The sequence below is a fragment of the Sus scrofa genome, chromosome 12, assembly GCF_054392235.1.
Source record: "Sus scrofa isolate SSC_HxYL_T2T_F1_AM1 chromosome 12, Sscrofa_HxYL_maternal_Yorkshire_Landrace_v2.0, whole genome shotgun sequence".
Taxonomy (NCBI): domain Eukaryota; kingdom Metazoa; phylum Chordata; class Mammalia; order Artiodactyla; family Suidae; genus Sus; species Sus scrofa.
The window spans coordinates 39,416,108-39,437,310 of record NC_139394.1 but is presented as its reverse complement, the minus strand read 5'-3'; the positions used below and the strand labels follow the sequence as shown (position 1 = coordinate 39,437,310).

The 21,203-nt window shown below is 39.4% G+C and overlaps 1 protein-coding gene across 1 annotated transcript in view; it reads right to left on the bottom strand.

Moving 5' to 3' along the window:
- Positions 1 to 19,910, bottom strand: part of PPM1E (protein phosphatase, Mg2+/Mn2+ dependent 1E) — a 213,252-nt gene extending 193,342 nt beyond the window's left edge. The window contains exon 1 of the mRNA XM_021067290.2: positions 19,303 to 19,910. Coding sequence (XP_020922949.1) covers positions 19,303 to 19,751 — 449 coding nt within the window. The 5' untranslated portion in view covers positions 19,752 to 19,910. The remainder of the gene's footprint in view (positions 1 to 19,302) is intronic.
- Between the last annotated feature and the right edge of the window lie 1,293 nt (positions 19,911 to 21,203).

Here is a 21,203-nt window from a genome sequence, read left to right as displayed (position 1 = left end):
CTGATTTAAAAACAGAAAACAACAATGTAATGTGCTTACACAAGAGTAAATAATAATTTTTATTATACTCACATTGTACTGTACTTGCTGGTTAACTTGTCTGACTTCCCCTCTAAACCACACACTTTTTTTTTCTTTTGAGGACTGCACCTGTGGCTTATGGACGGTCCCGGGCCAGGGGCTGAATCAGAACTGCAGCTGCTGGCCTATGCTACAGCCATATATGCAATCTACACTGTAGCTCACAGCAATGCCAGATCCTTAACCCACTGAGCAAGGCCAGGGATTAAACCCAAATCCTCATGGACACTATGTTTTTAACCTAATGAGCTACAATGGAACTCCTAAACCACACAGTTCTTGAAGAAAGGAACTTTTTTCTTTTTGGCTCCACCTGTAGCATGTGGAAGTCCCCAGGCCAGGGATCAAGCCCAGGCCACAACAGCAACCCCAGTCACTGCAATAAAGTCAGATCTTTAATCCACTGCACCACAAGAGAACTCCAAGGAACATGTATTTTATTTCTGTATAAACAGCACTCACCACAGTGCTTGGCATATGGCAGACACTTAATGTTTTTTTGATGACTAAATAAATATTATTCCCATTACAGTAAAATTAATTTGCCACTTGAAATCCTTTCTGTAATTAGGTGGAAAACAAGTGAATAAGAAAATAAATGCCATTAACATCAGTTTCAAAAGAGGACACTGTTTTTAATTCTAATCATACTGTTTTTAGGATATACTGGTAATTATATATATTACGAAATACTAAATGATGCAGTATCTTGCTTGAACATATCTGATCATGTATGTTTCATGAACTGAATACCTATAATTTTTTCACAGGTAAAAAAAATTTACCAGGTCACACATAAGGCTATCTTTATTTAGACAACCGCTTGGAAAAGCTACAGAAAATAAATAGCTTTCTAAAATCAAGGAAATTCTTAGCACAGCAAAGCTTAATTAAAATCTCTTTTATAGTCCTTGGGGAAATAAGAAGAAATTCAGTTTCATAGCTTGATAATTTTGGCCTATGTAGGAATATAAAAATTATTAATTACTTAATGTGCTATTTAATGAATTTTTCCATTATAATGTTTAATGAGTTGATTTGAGTATTTATAAAACCTCATTCAGAGAATGCTTTTATTTTATATTTGATTTTTAATATATTTTTATCTTTAATATATTACTACAAACTTACACTAAAAAGTGATATCACTTGTCTGATTTCCTCCTCCTTTCCTTGATAGACAGGAATAGTTTTACTTTAATATTATGTATATGTTGAACACAAACTGGATATTTTAATATATAAATTAGAATTCTGACTCTGAGGACAAGCTTTACTTTGAGCCATTTTGAGTGCATTATGTAAAAGAATAATGATTTTACAATGATAATAATTCCAAAACTATGTTACAGCATAAGGACTCAATTATGGGGATACACTTCTAGAATATAAGTGATCCTTGATTTATGTTAATTTATAATCCACTGCTTATTAATGACCAGTATATATTTTATTAGCTTCTAAAAGGTCACATACTGAATATATATTAGTATAGATTGCAAATTGAACAAATTCATTTCTCTTTTCTTTATAATCAATTTTTAAAACTTTTAAAGGATTTTTTTTCCAAGAGACACTATATTGAGTAGATGGCTATTATGAGGCATTGAAACTGTATACAGAGAAAAAAAAGATTACAGAGTAGAAGGACTCAAGCTTGCCTCCTCTCATGAATACACCAAAATCAAAACTAAATGCTCAACGACTATCAACAAAATAGACTGGAAACCTCCAAAAAAGATATCCTACACCAAAAAGACAAAGAAGAAGCCACAATGAGTGGTAAGAGGGGAGCTTTGGCAATATAATTCCATACCTAGCAGGTGGGCGACCTACAAACTAGAAAATAACTATACCAAAAGGCTCTCCTACAGAAGTGAGAAGTCCAAACCCTTTGTCAGGTTTCCCCTGCCTGGGGGTCTAGCATTGGGAAGAGGAGGCCCTAGAGCATTTAGCATTAAAAGCAGAGGGGATTGAGTACAGAAGGTCCACAGGACTGGGGAAAGACAGAATCCTCTCTTGAAGGGTGCACATAAGGTTTCACATGCACTAGATCCCAGGGCAAAACAGACACTCCATAAGACTCTGGGCCAGACCTACCTACAGGCCTTGGAGAGTCTTTTGAGAAAACAGGGCTTGGCTGCAGCTGCTTGTGGAGAGAAGATACTAGAGGTGGAGTTTCCAGGGGAAAATCATCAGCATAAGCTCCCCTGGAGGCTGCTATTTTGGAAAAATCTGGACCCGCCCCACAACAGCATGCAAGCACAAGGGCTCAGAATCCCCAGGCTAAACAACTAGCAGAGTGGGAACACAGCCATATCTATCAGCAACAGACTGTCTAAAGTCATCCTTGGCACAGAGCCACCTTTAACCATACCCCTTGACATGTCTCTGCCCACCAGAGGGATGAGACCCAGCTCCACCTGCCAATGGGCAGGCACAGTCCCTCCTATCAGGAAGCCAGCACAAGCCCCTGGATCAACTTCATCCCCCAGGGGACAGTCACCAGAAGAAAAAGGAGCTACAAACCTGCAGCCTACAGAAAAGAGACCACAAACACAGATAGCGAAACAAAATGAAAAAGCAGAGAAATACAGTCCAGGCAAAAGAACAAGACAAAAGCCCAGAAGAACAACTAATTGAAGTGGAGACAGGCAACCTACCTGAAAGAGTATTCGGAGTAATGACAGCAAAGATGATCCAAGATCTCAGGAAAAAATGAAGGCAAAGAATGATAAATTATAAGAAATATTTAAAAAAGAGCTAGAAGATTTAAAGATTTAAACAAAGATAGATGAACAATACAAAAACTGAAGTGAAAAATACTAGAAGGAATCAAGAGCAAAATACATGAGGCAAAAGAACAAGTAAGTGAGATGGAAGACAGAACAAGTACATGATGGTGGAAATCACTGATACAAAATAGAATCAAGAGAAAAGAATAAAAAGAAAACAGTCTAAAAGACTGCAGGGACAACGTCAGGCTCACCAACATTCACTTTATATGGATCCCAGAAGGAGAAGAAAGAGAGAAAGGGCCAGAGAAAATATTCAAAGAGATAAAAGCAGAAAACTTTCCTGACATAGGAAAGGAAACACTCAAGTCTAGGAAACACAGAGTCCCATACAAAATAAACCCAAGGAGGAACACACCAAGACACACATTAATCAAACTGACAGGGCTCAAATTAAACACATTAATCAAAAATTAAAGACAAAGAGAAAATATTAAAAGCAACTAGGGAAAAGCAACAAATAACATACAAGGGAATCCCCATAAGGTTAGCAGCTGATTTTTCAGAGAAACTCTGCAGGCCAGAATGGAGAAACATAATATAGTTAAAGTGACGAAAGGGAAAACTCTACAACCAAGCATAGTCTACCCAGCAAAGTTCCTGTTCAGATTCAACAGAGAAATCAAAAGCTTCACAGACAAGCAGAGAGCTAAAAGGGTTCACAACCACCAAACCAGGTTGACTACAAATGCTAAAGGAACTTCTCTAGGCAGAAAAGACAAGACCACAAATAGAAACAAGAAAATTACAAACGAGAAGGCTCACCAGGGAGTGTCCACTGTGGCTCAGTGTAAATGAACCAGACTAGTATCCATGAGGATGCAGGTTTGATGCCTGGCCTTGATCAGTGGATTAAGGATCTGGCATTGCTGTGAGCTGTGGTGTAGGTTGCAGATGCAAGCTCAGATCCTGTGTTGCTATGGCTGTGTGGCTGTAGCTGTGGCATAAGCTGGCAGCTGCAGCTCTGATTGGTTCCCTTCCTGGAAACTTTCATATGCCCCAGGTGTGTCCCTAAAAAGAAAAAAAGAGAGAAAAAGAAAGCTCACCAATAAAGGCAAACATATACTAAAGGTAGGAAATCATCCATACAGAAATATGACATCAAAACCAACAATCGTGAGGAGAGTATGACTGCAGGATATTGGAAAAGCATATAAAATCAAGAGACCAGCCACTTAAAACAATCTTGTATATACATAGACTGTTATATCCAAACCTCATGGTAACCACAAACCAGGATATTGGAAAAGCATATAAAATCAAGAGACCAGCCACTTAAAACAATCTTGTATATACATAGACTGTTATATCCAAACCTCATGGTGTCTACAAAAAATACACACATAGAAAAGAAAAAGCAATCCAAAGAAAACACTAAAGATAGTCATCAAACAAGAGAAGACCTCAAAAGAGGAAGGGAAGAAAAAAGAACAACAAAAACAAATCCAAGGAATCCCCGTTGTGGCACAACAGGATGGGCAGTGTCTCTGCAGTAGCAGGATGCAGGTTCCATCCCCAGCCCAGCAGAGTGGGTTAAAGGATCTGATGTTGCCACAGTTGCAGAATAGGTTGCAACTGCAGCTTGGATCTGATCCCTGGCCAGGGAACTTGATATGCTGCAGGGTGGTCAAAAATGGAAGAAAAAAAAAATCCAAAACAATCAACAAAATGGCAATGATAACATAATATCAATATTACCTTAAATGTTAATGGATTAAATGCTCCAACGAAAAGACATAGACTGGCTGAATGAATGCAAAAAAAGAACAGTATCTATTCTATCTCCAAGAGATCCACCTCAGATCTAAGGACATATACAAACTGAAAATCAGAAGATAGAAAAAGATATTTCAGACAAACAGAAATCAAAACAAAGCTGGAGTAACAATACTCATATCAGACAAAATAGACTTTAAAGATGGTTATAAGAGACAGGAAGGATCCACTTGAGATCTAAGGACATATACAAACTGAAAATTAGAAGATAGGAAAAGATATTTCAAGCAAATGGAAATCAAAACAAAGCTAGAATAACAATACTCATATCAGACAAAATAGACTTTAAAGACAGTTATAAGAGACAGGAAGGACACTACATAATGATCAAAGGATCAATCCAAGAAGACGATATAACAATTGTAAATACATATGCACTCAACATAGGTGTACTTCAATAGATAAGGCAACTGCTAACAGCCATAAAAGGAGAAATTGACATAACACAATAACAATGTAAGTGGAGGACTTTAACACCCCAATTATAGCAATGGACTGATCACCCAGACCGAAAATCAATAAGGAAACACAGGGCTTAAATGATGCATTAGACCAGATGGGCTTACTTGATATTTATAGAATGAACATTTCACCCAAAGCAGCAGAATACACATTCTTCTCAAGTGCAAATGGAACATTATCCAGGCTAGATCACAAGCTGGACACAAATTAAGTCTCGGTAAATTTAAGAAAACCGAAATCACATCAAGCATCTTTTCTAAATACAACACTGAAATTAGAAATCAACTACAGAAAAAAAACTGCAAAAGACACAAACACTTGTACACTAAACAATATGCCACTAAGCAACCAATGTATCAATGAAGAAATTAAAGAGGAAATCAACAAATATCTAGACAAACGAAAAGAAAAACACAACAATACAAAACCTATGGGATGCAGCAAAAACAGTTCTAAGTGAGAAGTTCAAACAAAATCCAAAGTTAGTAGAAGGAAAGAAATCATAAAGATCAAAGAAGAAATAAATGAAATAGAGACAAGGAAAACAAAAGAAAAGATGAATGAAATTAAAAGCCTGTTCTCTGAAAGGATAAACAAAATTAATAAACCTTTAGCCACACTCATCAAGAATAAAAGGAAAAAATAAATAAAATTAAAAAAAAGAAAAAAGGGACAGGGCTCAAATCAATAAAATTAGAAATGAAAAAGAAGAAGAAATAACTGACATTGCAGAAATAACAAAAGATCATAAGAAACTACTAAAAGCAACAATAGGACAATGAAATGGACAACCTAGAAGAAACAAATTCTGAGAAAGGTACAATCTTCCAAAACTGACCAAGGAAAAAATAGTAAATATGAACTGAACAACCACAAGTCCTAAAATTGAAACTGTGATTAAAAACCTCAAAACATACAAAAGTCCAGGATTGAATGGCTTCACAGGTGAATTTTATCAAACATTCAGAGAAGAGTTAACATCTACCCTTCTGAAACTATTGTTTCTATAGGGCCACCATCACCCTAATACCAAAACCAAAGATATTACCAAAAAAGAAAATTATAGGCCAACATCTTTGATGACTATAGATGCAAAAATTCTCAACAAAATTTTAGCCAACTGAATCCAATAACATATAAAAAAGATCATACACCACAACCAAGAGGGATTCATCCCAGGTTCACAAGGATGGTTCGACACATGCAAATCAATCAACATCATATACCACATTAACAAAGAAAAGTCAAAAACCACATGATCCTCTCAATAGATACAGAAAAAGCATCTGACAGAGTCCAGCATCCATTCATGATAAAAACTCTTACTAAAGTGGGTATAGAAGAAACATACCTTAACATAATAAATGCCATTTATGACAAACCCACAGCAAATATAATACTCAATGGAGAAAAGCTGAAAGCTCTCCTGCTAAAATCTGGAACAAGACAAGGATGCCCACTCTTACCAATTTTTTCTTTTCTTTTTTTTTTTTTGTATTTTTAGGGCCACACCCGCAGCATATGGAGATGCCCAGCGAGGGATCAAATCGGAGCTGTAGCTGCTGGCCTACACCACAGTCACAGCAACTCCAGATCCCAGCCACATCTGTGACCTACACCACAGCTCACAGCAACATTGGATCCTTAACCCACTGAGCAAGGCCAGAGATTAAACCTGTGTCCTCATGGATCCTAGTCAGATTTGTTTCCACTGAGCCAGGATGGGAACTCTACTCTCACCACTTTTATTCAACATAATATTGGAAGTCCTAGCCACAGCAATCAGACAAAAGGAATAAATCATATCCAAATTGGAAGAGAAGAGGTAAAATTGTCATTGTACCCAGATGACATGATCCTATATATAGAAAACCCTAAGGATGCCACACAAAAACTACTCGAAATGATCAACAAATTCAGCAAAGTAGCAGGATACAAGATTAACATTCAGAAATCAGTCACATTTCTGTATACTAACAATGAAATATTAGAAAAGGAATACAAAAACATAATACTTTTTAAATTGCACCCCAAAAAATTAAATACCTAGGAATAAACCTGGCCAAGGAGGTGAAAGATTTATATGCTGAGAACTATAAAACATTAATCAAGGAAATTAGAGAGGATTCAAAGAAATGGAAAGCTATTCCATGCCCATGGGTTGGAAAAATTAATATCATAAAAATGGCCATACTGCCCAAAGTCATCTATAGACTCAATGCAATCCCTATCAACTACCCATGACATTTTTCACAGAACTACAACAAATAATCCAAAAATTTTTATGGAACCATAAAAAACTCAGAATTGCCTAAGTAATCCTGAGGAACAAAAACCAAGCAGAAGGTATAACTATCCCAGACTTCAGGCAATATTACAAAGCCACAGTCATCAAGACAGTGTGGTACTGGTACCAAAACAGACATACAGACCAATGGAACAGAATAGAGAACCCACAAATAAACCCAGACACCTACGGTCAATTAACCTTCGACAAAGGAGGCAAGCATATAAAATGGGGGAAAAGACAGTCTTTTTATTAGCAGGTGGCGCTGGGAAAACTGGACAGCTGCACGTAAATCAATGAAACTGGAACACACCCTCACACCATGCACAAAAATAAACTCAAAACGGCTTAAAGACTTAAATATAGACAAGACACCATCATACTCCTAGAAGAGAACATAGACAAAATATTCTCTTGACATCAACCATACAAATATTTTCTTGGGTCAGTCTCCCAAAGCAATAGAAATAAAAGCAAAAATAAAACAATGGGATCTGTTCAAACTGACAAGCTTGAACAGCACAGCAACGGAAACCATAAAAAAAAAAAAAAAAAAAAAAAAAAAGACAACCTACAGAATGGGAGAAAATAGTTTCAAATGATGCAACTGACAGGGGCTTAATCTCTAAAATACAAACAACTTATACAACTCAACAGCAAAAAAACCAACAACCCAATTGAAAAATGGGCAAAAGACCTGAAGAGACATTTCTCCAAAGGAGATATACAGATGGCCAACAAGCACATGAAAAAATGCTCAACATCATTAATTATTAGAGAAGTGAAAATCAAAACTACTATGAGGTACCACCTCACACCTGTCAGAATGGCCATCAATAACAAGCAAGTCAACAAATAACAAATGCTGCAGAGGGTGTGGAGAAAAGGGTACCTTCCTGCACTGTTGGTGGGAGTGTAAACTGGTACAACCACTATGGAAAACAGCATGGAGGGACCTCAGAAAACTAAAAACAGAACTACCATATGACCAAGGCATCCCACTCCTGGGCATATATGTGGACAAATCTTTCACTGAAAAAGATACATGCACCCCCATGTTCACTGAAGCTCTATTCACAACAGCCATGACATCGAAACAACCTAAATGTCCATCGACAGATGAATGGATTAAGAAGGTGTGGTTTACATAACACAATGGAATATGAATCAGCCATAAAAAAGAACAAAATAATACCATTTGCAGTATCACGGATGGAACCAGAGACTCTCATACTAAGTGAAGAAAGTCAGAAAGAGAAAGGCAAATACTGTATGATATCACTTATATCTGGAATCTAATATAAGGCACAAATGAACCTTTCCACAGAAAAGAAAGTCATGGACTTGGAGAACAGACTTGCGGCTGCCAAGAGGGAAGGGGAGAGTCTGGGGTTAGCAGATGCAAACTACTGCATTTGGAGTAGATAAGCAATGAGATCCTGCTGTATAGCACAGGGACCTACAGCTAGTCACTTATGATGGAACATGATGGAGGATAAGAAAAAGAATGCATATATATATATGTGTGTGTGTGAGAGAGAGAGAGACTGGGTCACTTTGCTGGACAGTAGAAATTAACAAAACATGGTAAATCAATTATAACGGAAAAAATTTAAATCATAAAATTTTTTTTAAAATGATTTTTTTTTTAACAACAAAAAAATAGACCTAATGGCCAAGTTGGAGAGAAGGGGGGAAGTTGCTTGGGCAAAGAGAACAAAAGTGTAGAGGCCCTGAGGCAGTACAGAGCATAGCAGGTTCTGAGAACTGTGATAGAAGCACAGTAAGTGAGCAAAGAAAAGCAGAGGCTGAGCAAGATCAGATCAGATTACTGTTGTATGGGAAACTGACTGAAGGGAGAGAAACATGGAACAAGAAATAGCAGTTAGGAGTACTGCTATAGCCAGCTAAGTGGTGATAGTAGCTTGGGCCAAAATGGAGGGAGTAGAGACAAAAAGAAATGAACCAAGTATTTTTTTTGGTCATGCATGCGGCATATGGAAGTTACAGACCAGGGACAGAATCTGCCACAGCAGCAACCCAGGCCTCTGTGGTGACAATGCCAGATCTTCTTTAATCTGCTGCACCACAAGAGAACTCCCGAGCAAAGTATTTTTATTTCATTTAGAAGTTAAAAGTCCTCTAAACAAAATAATTAAATGCTCTTCTACCCTGTTTCTCTACTATAGTATAAATTGTTAAAATGGTTCCCCAAAGCTGCCCCACTCTAATCACTAAAATCTGTGAGCACTACTGATACACCATCCCTATGATTGTGTTATATGGCAAGTTGACTTTAAGACAAGAAGATTGTCTTTGTGATCCTGATCTAATCATAGGAGCCCCTATAAATACAGAGCTATGACAGACAGCAGAAGCCAGAGACTTGAAGTTCTTTCACCACAGCCAGCAAGGAAATGGGGACTTCAGATCTAAAACAAGGACCTAGATTCCATTAACAACCTGAATGGGCTGGGAAGAGGAGTTTTCTCCTAACCTCCATATAAAGGTCCAGCCTACTCGAAACTTCTGACTTTGGCCTTGAGACCTTAAGCAGACAACCTACCCGAACATTTCCAGCCTTCTGATCTACAGAACTCTAAAAAATGGATGCTGTTTTACTAAGTTTCAGTAGCATATTACGTAGCATTAGAAAACTAATACCCCATAAACTGTGTGAGAAGAAATTACAATTCCATAATCATAATCTAAATTGTATTATTCTCCAGTCACAGAAATCTAGGAAAAACAAATTCAGCTTGCTATTTCTCCAAATGATAAAGATGAATTTGGTGATTGGAGTGAGCATCCATTTAAATACGACTTTGAAATTAAATGTCAGGTAATGTGTTAAAGAAAAGGTTTTGTTATTAAGTCTAAATCTGCGCCATTCAATATGGTAACCACTAACCCAATGTGGCTACTAAATGTTTTAAATGTGATACCCCAATTGAAATGTACTTTAAGTATAAAATATACATAAGAAGATTTGGTATAAAAAAATGAAAAATATCTCAATATTTCAACAATGATGTTTAAACGGTAATATATTTGGATACACTGGGTTAAATGAATTATTAAACTAAATTCACTATGTCTTTCAATTTTTAAAATGTGGTTAATAGAAAAGTTTAAATTACATATGTGGCTCAATTATATTCCTATTGGACAGAACTAGTCTAGACTTTTACGCAAGTGTCCTCTTCCAAAATGTCCTAAATCAAGAGCACAGTCAGCTATAAGTATTTTCCTCTTCCCAGCACAGTTCAGTGGCATTAACAGCACACAGCTATGTAAAAACACAAGCCAAGAAGTAATGCAAATCAAACATCAGTAAGAACATGGGGAAACCAGACCTCTCATACAGTGCTCTTGGTCAAAGTGATTTGTAAATACCAAAGTAAAAGTGAATGTAACTTCAATCTGACAATTCCATTTCTAGGTATATACTGAAGAAATCCACGAACATATACACAAGGAGACATGTCCAAACTATAGAATTATTTGTAGACCAGAGACTGCAGCTCTCCACCAAGGTTTTATGGGGTTTTTCTCCAGAGTGTAGAGTTGTTTCTTAACTGCCATGCCAGTGACTACTATTCCCAGTCCTGTTTGCTGGGAAATGTGAGCCCTAGCTGGTGCTACATGACTTGAATTCTAATCAATGGAAAGTGAACAAAACTATATATACCACTTCTAAGGACTGGCCCCGGAAAGTCTCCAATACCATGCTCTACTCTTCTTATGTCTGCTGGATGGATATCGATGCCTAGAGCAACTTTGGAAACCACAGGGTAAAGATGACGAACTCTCTATTAACCTGAGTACCTCAATAACTCCACAGACGATATTAACCTGGGTACCTCCATAACTCCATAAAAGACAGCCTCTTCTCCACTGAAGGTACTCTGTGAATAAGAAATTAACTAACATTATGTTAAGCTTTTGATATTTCAGAATTTATGCACTACAGCAGCATTGTTTTTTGTTTTTGTTTTGTTTTTGTTTTTTTGGCCACACCCCACAGCATGTGGAAGTTCCTGGGCCAGGGATCAAACCTGCACCACAGCTGTAACCAGAGCCACAGAAGTGGTAACACTGGATCTTTAACCTGCTTAGCCACTAGGGAACTCCTAGAGTAGCTATTTATAACCATTACAGTGCATAACATGCAAAAACTAGAAATAATGAAACTGTCAGGAAATTGGATAAATAAATCATAGTACATTCATATAGAATGCTATATACTATCTGAAACGAAAAAATGATATCTATGTGTATCACTCTGAATAAATCTTTTGTAAAAACATTAATTTCAAGATAGCTCCTTACAAAAACAGCCCACCATGTACTGACACTATACAAATTTGTGCGTAGTAAAAACATAAAAATACAGGAGCTCCTACTGTGGCACAACAGGATCAGGGGCATCTTGGGAATGCTTGGACATGGGTTTGATCCCTGCCCAACACAGTGGATTAAGGATCAGGTGTTGCCACAGCTGCACTTTGCTCACGACTATGGCGGCTCAGATCTGATCCCTAGCCCAGGAATTCAATATGCTGCAGGGTGGCCAAAAATGAAAAAAAAAAAAAAAAAAAAAAAGAGAGCGAAAAATTAAAATAAAAATATAGACCAGAAGGATATATTCCCCCAACCCCAGATTACCTCTGGGGAGAAAGAAAAGGGAACGGGTCCACAGAAGACAATGACAACAAAGTCTTCCATTTGAAATTTTTTTTTTCTTTTTTGGCCACCCAGAGGCATATGCAGTTCCTAGGCCAGGGATCAGATCCCAGTCACAGTCACAACCTATGTCACAGCTGGGGCAATGCCAGGATCCTTAACCATGCCTAGCTGGGGATCAATCCTGAATCCTAGCACTTCCCCTCATGGCTCAGCAGTATGAACCTGACTAGTATCCATGAGGACGAGAGTTTGATGCCTGGCCTTTCTCAGTGGGTTAAGGATCTGGCATTGCTGTGAACTATGGTGTAGGTTGCAGACATGGCTCAGATATGGCCATGCTGTGACTGTTGCAGCTGTGACACTGCTGGCAGCTGCAGCTCCGACTGGACCCCTAGCATGGGAACTTCCATATGCCTCGGGTGTGGCACTAAAAAGGAAAAAAGAAAAGAAAAACCTGCATCTCAGCACCCCAGAGACAGCGCTAATCCCATTTCGCCATAGCGGGAACTCCTGAAATTTTTTTTAAATATATGAAATATTTTATTTCCTTAAGACAATCTTAATTATGATAATTTGTGGAAACTAGATGGTAGGTATATGGATTTTTTTTATTATACTGTTATTTTCTAAGTGTTTACAGTATTTCATAACACTAATAATCTTTGCCATCTATATCTGTTTAGAAATAAACTAGTAAAATCTTGTTAGAAGACATTTAAAAACTATGCATCAAAAGCCTTAAATGAGTGAATACCTTATTATAATCCAAACACTAAACACTATATAAAAATATACTCTAAGAAAACCAAAGGTTTGCTCAAAGGATGACCATCAGTATACTTAGAGCAACCAAAAACTGGTAACACCCTAAATTGTCCAACAGAATTGTCATTAAATTACTGTGTATTCATTTAAAAATTACATAAAATATAAATAATGGGAGGTGGGGTGAGATGTGTGAAGATATAAATGAATCAAGATTGGCCACATATTAATCACTGCTGAGGTTAGGTGATGAGTACACTATTTTTTACATACTTCATAAACTTTCTATAATAAAAAGTTTTAAAATATAAGACCAAAATTTAGTAACTTAAATACTAAAAACAATATCTAATTTTTTTCCTTTTTACAGCCACACCTGAGGTATGTGGAAATTCCCCGGCTAGGAGCTGCAGCTGGGGTCTACACCATAGCCATGGCAACACCGGATTCTAGTCACACCTGTGACCTATACCACAGCTCACGTTCATGCCGGATCCCAGACCCACTGAGCGAGGACAGGAATTGAACTGGCATCCTCATGGATACTAGCCGGATTCATTTCCATGGTGTCACAACAGGAACTCCTGAAAATTATGTTTAAGAAGCTATTTATAATGAGATATGCATAAGAATGCAGTTATATGTCACTCTTTTTGATTTATAAGATTTTATAAACAAAGAGAACAGTCATAGTTTTCTGATTGAACCTGTACAATCAATCAAATGGTTTGAGGTAGAATATCCTTGGAAGACAACAAGGAATTTCAAATCAACAACCTTTATGCTTTTTTTTTTAGGGCTGCACCTGAGGCATACGGAAGTTTCCAGGCTAAGCGTTGAATCGGAGCTACACCAGAGCCACAGCAACACCAGATCTGAGCCGTGTCTTCCACCTACACCACAGCTCACAGCAACGCCAGATCCTTAACCCACTGAGCAACGCCAGGGATCGAACCTGCGTCCTCATGGTTCCCAGTCAGGTTCGTCAACCACTGAGCCACAAAGGGAACTCCTCGACAACTTTAAAAACCTGGATCACAAAGATTATTGGTTGCCTATGGCTGGGGTTTTGGGGGAGAATAGGAAGTGACTGCTAATGAGCATGGGGTGTTCTATTAAGAAAATAAAAAATGTTCTAAAATGGATTGTGGAGTTCCTGCTGTGGCCTGATGGGACTGGTGGTGTCTCTGCAGCAACAAGATGAAGGTTCAATCCCTGGCCCAGCACAGTGGGTTAAAGGATCCAGCACTGCCACAGGTGTGGCTTAGGTCACAACTGTGGTTCGGCTCTGATCCCTGGCCCAGGAACTCCATATGCGGCTAGGCAACCATAAAAGGAAGGAAAAAAAGAAAAAGTGTAGTAATGATTGTGCAGCTCTGAGAATAATTTTTTTTAAATAATTGTGAGAAAAAAAAGTGAGAGTGATCTCATGTGGATTCCTCCCTCTAACTTTGTAGTTGGACCCTAACTCCTTGCAAACACCTGCTTCAGGCAGACTTGGCTGTGCCTTTAACCTCACAGTATGGCTAACTACAGGTAAAGAGTAAAAATGTTTAAGCAGTGGGTGACAATTAGGCAATTTACATAATCTAGATTCTAGAGGAATCGCTTTGGCTCACTGGGGAGAATGTATTGAAGAAGAGTAAGACTGGCAAGAGGTGACAATGACAGTGGGAATGGTGAGGGACATAGTTATGAGATATTTATAAGGTGAAATTGATTGAATGTGAGGGTGAAAGGAGGAGGAATCAAGGATAAACCCACCAGAAAGAGAATCAGGTTTTGTCTTTTGTGGGGGAGACAGAGGAAGCTGGAAGATTAAATTCTGTTTTGGACAGTTTAATTTGAGAAGTCTTTAGACATCTAGATAGAGCCATTTCATTAGCAGTGAAAGCAGGGGTGGAGACAGAGTTGGGAGCCATTTGCATAACTACAAAAACCAAAGTCTTGGGAGAGATTGATGTTGACTACAGACAAATAAGCCAATCAGACTTCAAAAGCCAAGGACTAAACACCAGTTTTAAAAGGTTAGGCAGCATATTAAAAGCTCACAGAGAAGTGGCAGCCTGAGAGGTAGAAGAAAAACATGTAAAGTATGGCTTAACACTGAAAGGCTGGTGTTTATTTTCTTCTTTTTGCTACTTGTTACTACTTTTTGGTAAGAAAAAAGGTGTTTAAGTGAGTGGTATAGAAATTCCCATTGTGACTAAGTGGTAACAAACCCAACTACATGAGGACACAGGTTAAATTCCTGGCCTCGCTCAGTGGGTTAAATATCTGGTGTTGCCATGAGCTGTGGTGTAGGTCGCAGACTTGGCTCAGATCTCGAGTTGCTGTGGCTGTGGTGCAGGCTGGCAGCTTTAGCTCCAATTCCACCTGAGAACTTTCACATGCCGAGGGTGTGGCCCTAAAAAGACAATAGATAAATAAATAAATGGGGAGTTCCGGTCGTGGCGCAGTGGTTAACGAATCCGACTAGGAACCATGAGGTTGCGGGTTTGGTCCCTGCCCTTGCTCAGTGGTTAACGATCTGGCGTTGCCGTGAGCTGTGGTGTAGGTTGCAGACGCGGCTCGGATCCCGTGTTGCTGTGGCTCTGGCTAGGCCAGTGGCTACAGCTCCGATTTGACTCCTAGCCTGGGAACCTCCATATGCCCTGGGCGGGAACGGCCCAAGAAATAGCTAAAAAAAGACCCCCAAAAAATTAAATAAATAAATGGTATAACTTGCACCCATGTATTTTCCCACGTGTGTGTGTGTGTGTGTGTGTGTGTGTGTGTAAACTTTGTGAGACAAAGTTTAATGGTTTTCTAACCTAGCTCAAGGTCATTAATGATTCACATAATTCAATGTAACAGAATTATTAGTGTCTATAAACAATGATTTTCTTTTCCAAGCCATTTTTAAAGTGCCCAGCCTCATTACTACTGTAAAGCATCTGGAAGTTCTTAACTTTGCCAGGCTGCTGGGATATCTGTCTCCCCCTTGAGAAGTCCAACCCAAACTAAATGAATTACTAAGGAAACAACTGCTCTAAAAATGTAATGACATAGCTCTAATAAAGACTTCAAGTATTCGTTTCTTCTGGGTTAATAGAAAGAGATATAGCTCCAGTAGCACACAGAGAAATAAAACATGGTACCGACCCGTGTAACACCTATCCAACATTATTTACATCTGCCATAAGATCAGTTGTAAATTTTATTTGCAAATTATTTCAAAGCTATAAATATCTCATCTCTGCCTTTTAAAAGAAATTTATTAACCTCAGAAATCTTAATATTATGTCATTAGAAAATATTTAATCTCTTGGAGGGCATTTTAGCTTAAAAAAGAAAGGCAAATCATTTTTATAATAATAGCTAAAGGTTCCAAATCATTAGAATTTTTTTACTGACAAGTAATAGACTAATTCAGTGAAACAGTTCTAAAGTATTGCAGGAATACTGATTCTTAAGGCTTAAGAAATTGAAACGAAATTAAGAGGTCCTTTAAAAAAATATTCACAGCCCACAACAGAGATCTTTCTCATTCAAGGGGATTTTTGCGATTTTCAAATATTTTTCTTTCAAAAATATGTTACACATTTTTATCTAGTAGAGAAATATCTAAGTACATAGTTCCTAGGTTGAAACCTAAAGGGAAAAAAAGCTATCCCAAATACCGTTCTGGAAAACTTTTAAGTTGCTAATTATAACTATATTTTGTCCATTTAAACCTTGATCCTTTACTTATCTAAGTAAATGCTTATCTCAAGCTAATCCTAAGCTTTGAGTTTGCCAAAATGAGGAATGATAAATATATCTGCTGTTCTTATTCTAAAAACTCTGAGAGAAGCAAAATACGGAGGAAAACATTCACTATATTTTTAAAAGTAAAATTTCAACCAATGCATATATAAAATAGTTCTGAGAAGATAAGCACCTTTATTTTCAGAGAACTTCGGTCTATTTAGCAGCTTCATACTGCATATTTCTAAAATACTGACTGAAAAAACACACGAGAAACACAGCATTATTTTCTTCTAACATTAGTTCCAACTGTGAAATTGGTAGATATGTATTTCAGGTAATTTCATTTAAGAATTTTAGCACCATTTGACAAGCACGACAGAATTTTTAAAGAGTATTAAGACGTCCCAAAATAAACAGAGGGTATTTGAGAAAATATTTTGGAAAAAAAAAATTCTTTACCCTCTCCAAATTAGAAATTCCAACATATTCCTGATCAGAATTATTTCGAAGTATTTCCTAGGAAATTTAAGAACCCAATATTTTGAGAATGTCAGAGAGTTCTGAGTTTAGAGATTATATTGAGAAATGTCTGGATCCTCAGTTTTCTCATTCATAAAACAAAGTGGATGGAAAAATAATCTCTATACAGTGTCTTCCAGTATTGATTCTTGTGGCTAAGTGATAGGACTTTCTTATAAATAATAAAATAAAAGCATTAAAAGTAAGCATTTAAACTGTGGAGGTTTTTTTAAAATCTGTTAAGAGCCTCAAAGATACTTCACATAAACAAGCCAGCCATTTTATATCTGAATAAAAACAGGTTAATAGTTTCTGAACAAAACACAGCATACATGTGAAATTTCTGATTTAAGGTGAAATAATATTTTCCAACTATATTTTTGCTAGTTTTACTTCAAATCTAAACTTCTGTGCTCAATTAGATGGCCATTTTATCATCTGAATACTTTTTCTAGTTTATACACATATAGAAAATTATACTGCTTCCTTTCTATGTGGAAAAACAATCTACTTGCCATCATCATTATATAAATTACATTTATTAAAGAAAACTTCTTAAATGGCACATATTCATGGTTGTTCTAAACTAATGACTCTCTTTTTTTACTGGACCTGTGTTTCTTTAATTCTGCAACTGCATTTGTAAAGGTAAGAAATGTCAAAATAGAATTCGCCTGATGCCGAAATAAATTCTTCCACTTTGTTAAACATTTCCCTTTCATTTTAAGCAGAAAGTATTAAGTGTCTTTATATAGCATTAAAAAATTACATTTCATAAGCCCTTGATAGTTTCAAACACTAGGAAGAAATACTCTAAAATCTTAATATTGTTTATCTCTGGGTGGTGGTATTACATACCATTTTATTTTTTATATTCCCCCAAAAGCTTTGTTCTTCGCTAACCAGACAATACTTCAAAATTAAATTTTAAATAGCTCATAATGTGTGGGACATCAACGCAGCCCACTTCTATGGCAGCTAGTTAAAAAATGCTTCTTACCTAGCTTCTGTTTTAACAGGAAGAACGATTTGATCAGGTGTCTGTTAGGTTGGCTGAAGACAAAACATTCCTTTCCAGTCCCTTCTTTTAATTTAGGTTTTTGAGAAAAATCCAAGAAGTGAACTTAATTGCAGTGAATTTTGCAGTAGTAAACTTTTTGAGAGAGACAGGGAGTAACACCCTTCATTACAACCATCAGGAGAATGGCAAAAGACTCCCAAGGTTTCCCAGTGTTTTCAGAAACTTGTATTTTCCTCTGTCATTTCAGAACAATTCCATTTAGAAAGACTCGCAATTGTAAACCGTTTCTATTTCAAGCCCATAAAAATGAGAACTGGGATGAAAGGCAAAGCCTTGACCTTTCTATTTTAGACTTTCATCTGTGTAGCTAAGCCATCTGCTTTCTCTCCCCTACCCCATCTACTTAATGGACTGAAAATACTGCGCCTAATTGCAATTTATCAAACCAGCCAGAGTTTTCCACTTTAACGAATTACGACTCTGTTTCACCTGAAGGCTCGCACGTAAAATTTTGCTTAACCGTTGCTCCCTGTTCCATTCCTTCCTCCCTCAATTATGAGTTATCAAATATCTCTAAACTAAGATACTAGGCTTCCGTAAATTAAGCCATCCACACTTTCAACATTGGGCGCCAGACCGAAAATCTACTCCAGACTCTCCCCCTGTGGATCTAGGGCCGGTATTATTATCCTTGTTGCGGTTACGCAGGACGCACCTAGCAGCTCAGCCTAGAAAGGAATCTCTTCTCTCCGCCGCCAAACAACAAGGGACTCGGGCTGGGAAAAAGACAGACCCGGGTGGGAGGAAACCTCCAGAAGGAAGAACAGAGAGCTCTCAAGACTGGAAGGAAGCACCTTCCGAGGCACGAAGGGGAAAGGATGTGGGAAAGGAAGCGAGAAGTGAGCAGCGGTGGGGAAGCGGGAAGCAGGGGCCCGGGCCCGGCGGGAAGACGCGGGGGGCGGCTCCCGGGCCAGGCGGGAGGCGCGGGGGCCGCGGCGGGCGTGGGCAGCTCGCAGCCGACCGCCCGAGTCCGAGCAGCGGGGGCGCTTTCAACCGCGCCAGGCACGGGCGTAGGGGATAAAGAGCGCAAAAGGGACCAGTTCAAGGGGCCGAGGCAGCCGCGTCGAGACCGGCGGGGACAGCGGGCCCACCCCCAGCGGACCCCGCTACTTAACTATTTGTAGAGCTGCTGTAGGCACAGGTCCAGGCTCTCGCCCTCCACCTCCTCAAGGGTGATGCGCTCCGACAGCGGCCGCGGGAGCGGGGGCAGCGGCGGCAGCAGGGGCTGCGGTGGCGGCGGCACGGCCGACTGCCCCCGGGCCGCCGCCGCCTCCTCCTCGCCCTCCGCCGCCGCCAACGCCTCCTCTTCTACTGCCTCCTCGGGCTCGGGGTCTTGCTCCTGCTCTTGCTCCCCCTCCTCCGTCGCGGCTACGGTGGCTGCCCCCTCCCCGGATTCCTCGACCGAAGCCTCGGTCGCCTCAGCCGCTACCAGTTCGGACTCAGGCTCGGATTCGGGTTCTGGTTCCGGCTCGGGCTCTCCGCCGCCGCACGGTCCGCGAAACTCGCCTAGGAATAGCTCCAGGAAGCGCCGGTAAGTTTTCTCCTCAGGGCTGCAGCCGGCCATCGCTGCTCATGCTCCAGAGCCGACCGGGAAGTGGGTGGGGGGAAGCCCAGGAAGGGGAGGGGGCTGCTCGTGAGTCTCCGGCTCCCGCAAGGGCGGTTAACGGCCGCACCGGCACGAGCGATCAGCACTAGGTTGCCTGGAGAGGGCTCCCGCAGGCGTGCGCGCCGCCGAGCGCAGACGTGCGCGGCCCGGGGGCGGGGGCGGAGCGCGCCACCCCTCTTTGGTCTGGAGGGAAAGTTGGTCGCGGGCGCGCACGCGGGGTCCAGCGGCGGCCCACCCTCTAGCCCTACCGAGAGCTCAGCCCACGCTGCCTAGAGACTGTCGCCATGGCAACCGGCTCTAATTAAGCATTTCAGGGTCCCTCCCGTCGAGTCCATGGAGTCGAAAGGGCACTCCACTCGTCGGCTCTCCAACTCTGAATGTCCTCATTGTATGGATACCCTAGCCTCAAGTGGGTTAAGAGTGAAATAAGACTTCTCCAGTCTAGTTGTTGGTTCCCACCTGGATTGGATTTACCTCAGTTTTCCTTACCTGTCCTGCCTTGCCTTAGGATCCTCATCTGCTGAAAGATACCACAGTGCGAACACCTTTTGATACTGATGACACCAATTTAATAATTAGTTCGGTCGAGGGCATCCAACACCAAGTGAGTGGTAGGTTCCTTTGCCTATGTTCTCTCATTTGATTCTGTGAAGAAAGTGGTGGTATCCTCATTTATCAAAAAGGATTAAATAATTCTCTTTTTTCAAGGTGTCAAAGCTACTAGGCATGGCATTGGAATTAGAACTCTGGTTGTCAGCCTCCAAAGCCTTTTTAGACCCTTCTTCCTTTATTCTTCTCTGCTTCTGAAGATTCGGCAGTGTAAAACGTCATTAAAGCCCTCTTTTTAAAGGGCTTTATAGTTTAGGAGTCATTTTCACCCCTTCAATCCTTAGAATAGCGCCTCAAGGTAGGCGATATTACCATTATGATTCCATGTAGATAGGGATTTCATTGTATCTGTAGATTGCCTTGGGTAGTATAGTCATTTTGATAACATTGACTCTTGCAATCCAAGAGCATGGTATGTCTTTCCATCTGTTTGTGTCATCTTTGATTTCTTTCATTAGCATCTTATTATGACTCCATTTTATGGGTGAAAAAACTGAGCCTTAAAGATATTGTGACTTTGCTCAAGGTCACATGCGAGTGATGCAACAAGAACTAAATCCAGGTCTTTTCACTACAAACCCATCAATTTTCCAGCACTCCCCTCTTTAGCGTCTGCATAATACATATTATACTTTATTACATAATATGCATTTTTTGGTACATTTTGTTTGCTTTTTCCCCATCCCCCTGAGCCTATTTTCTTTCATAGATTGAAACTGAAACAACTTTAAATTATTCTAATTTTCTTACCAAACTACACACAAACCTATTATTTTCAAGCTTTACTGAGGGGGGTGGGAG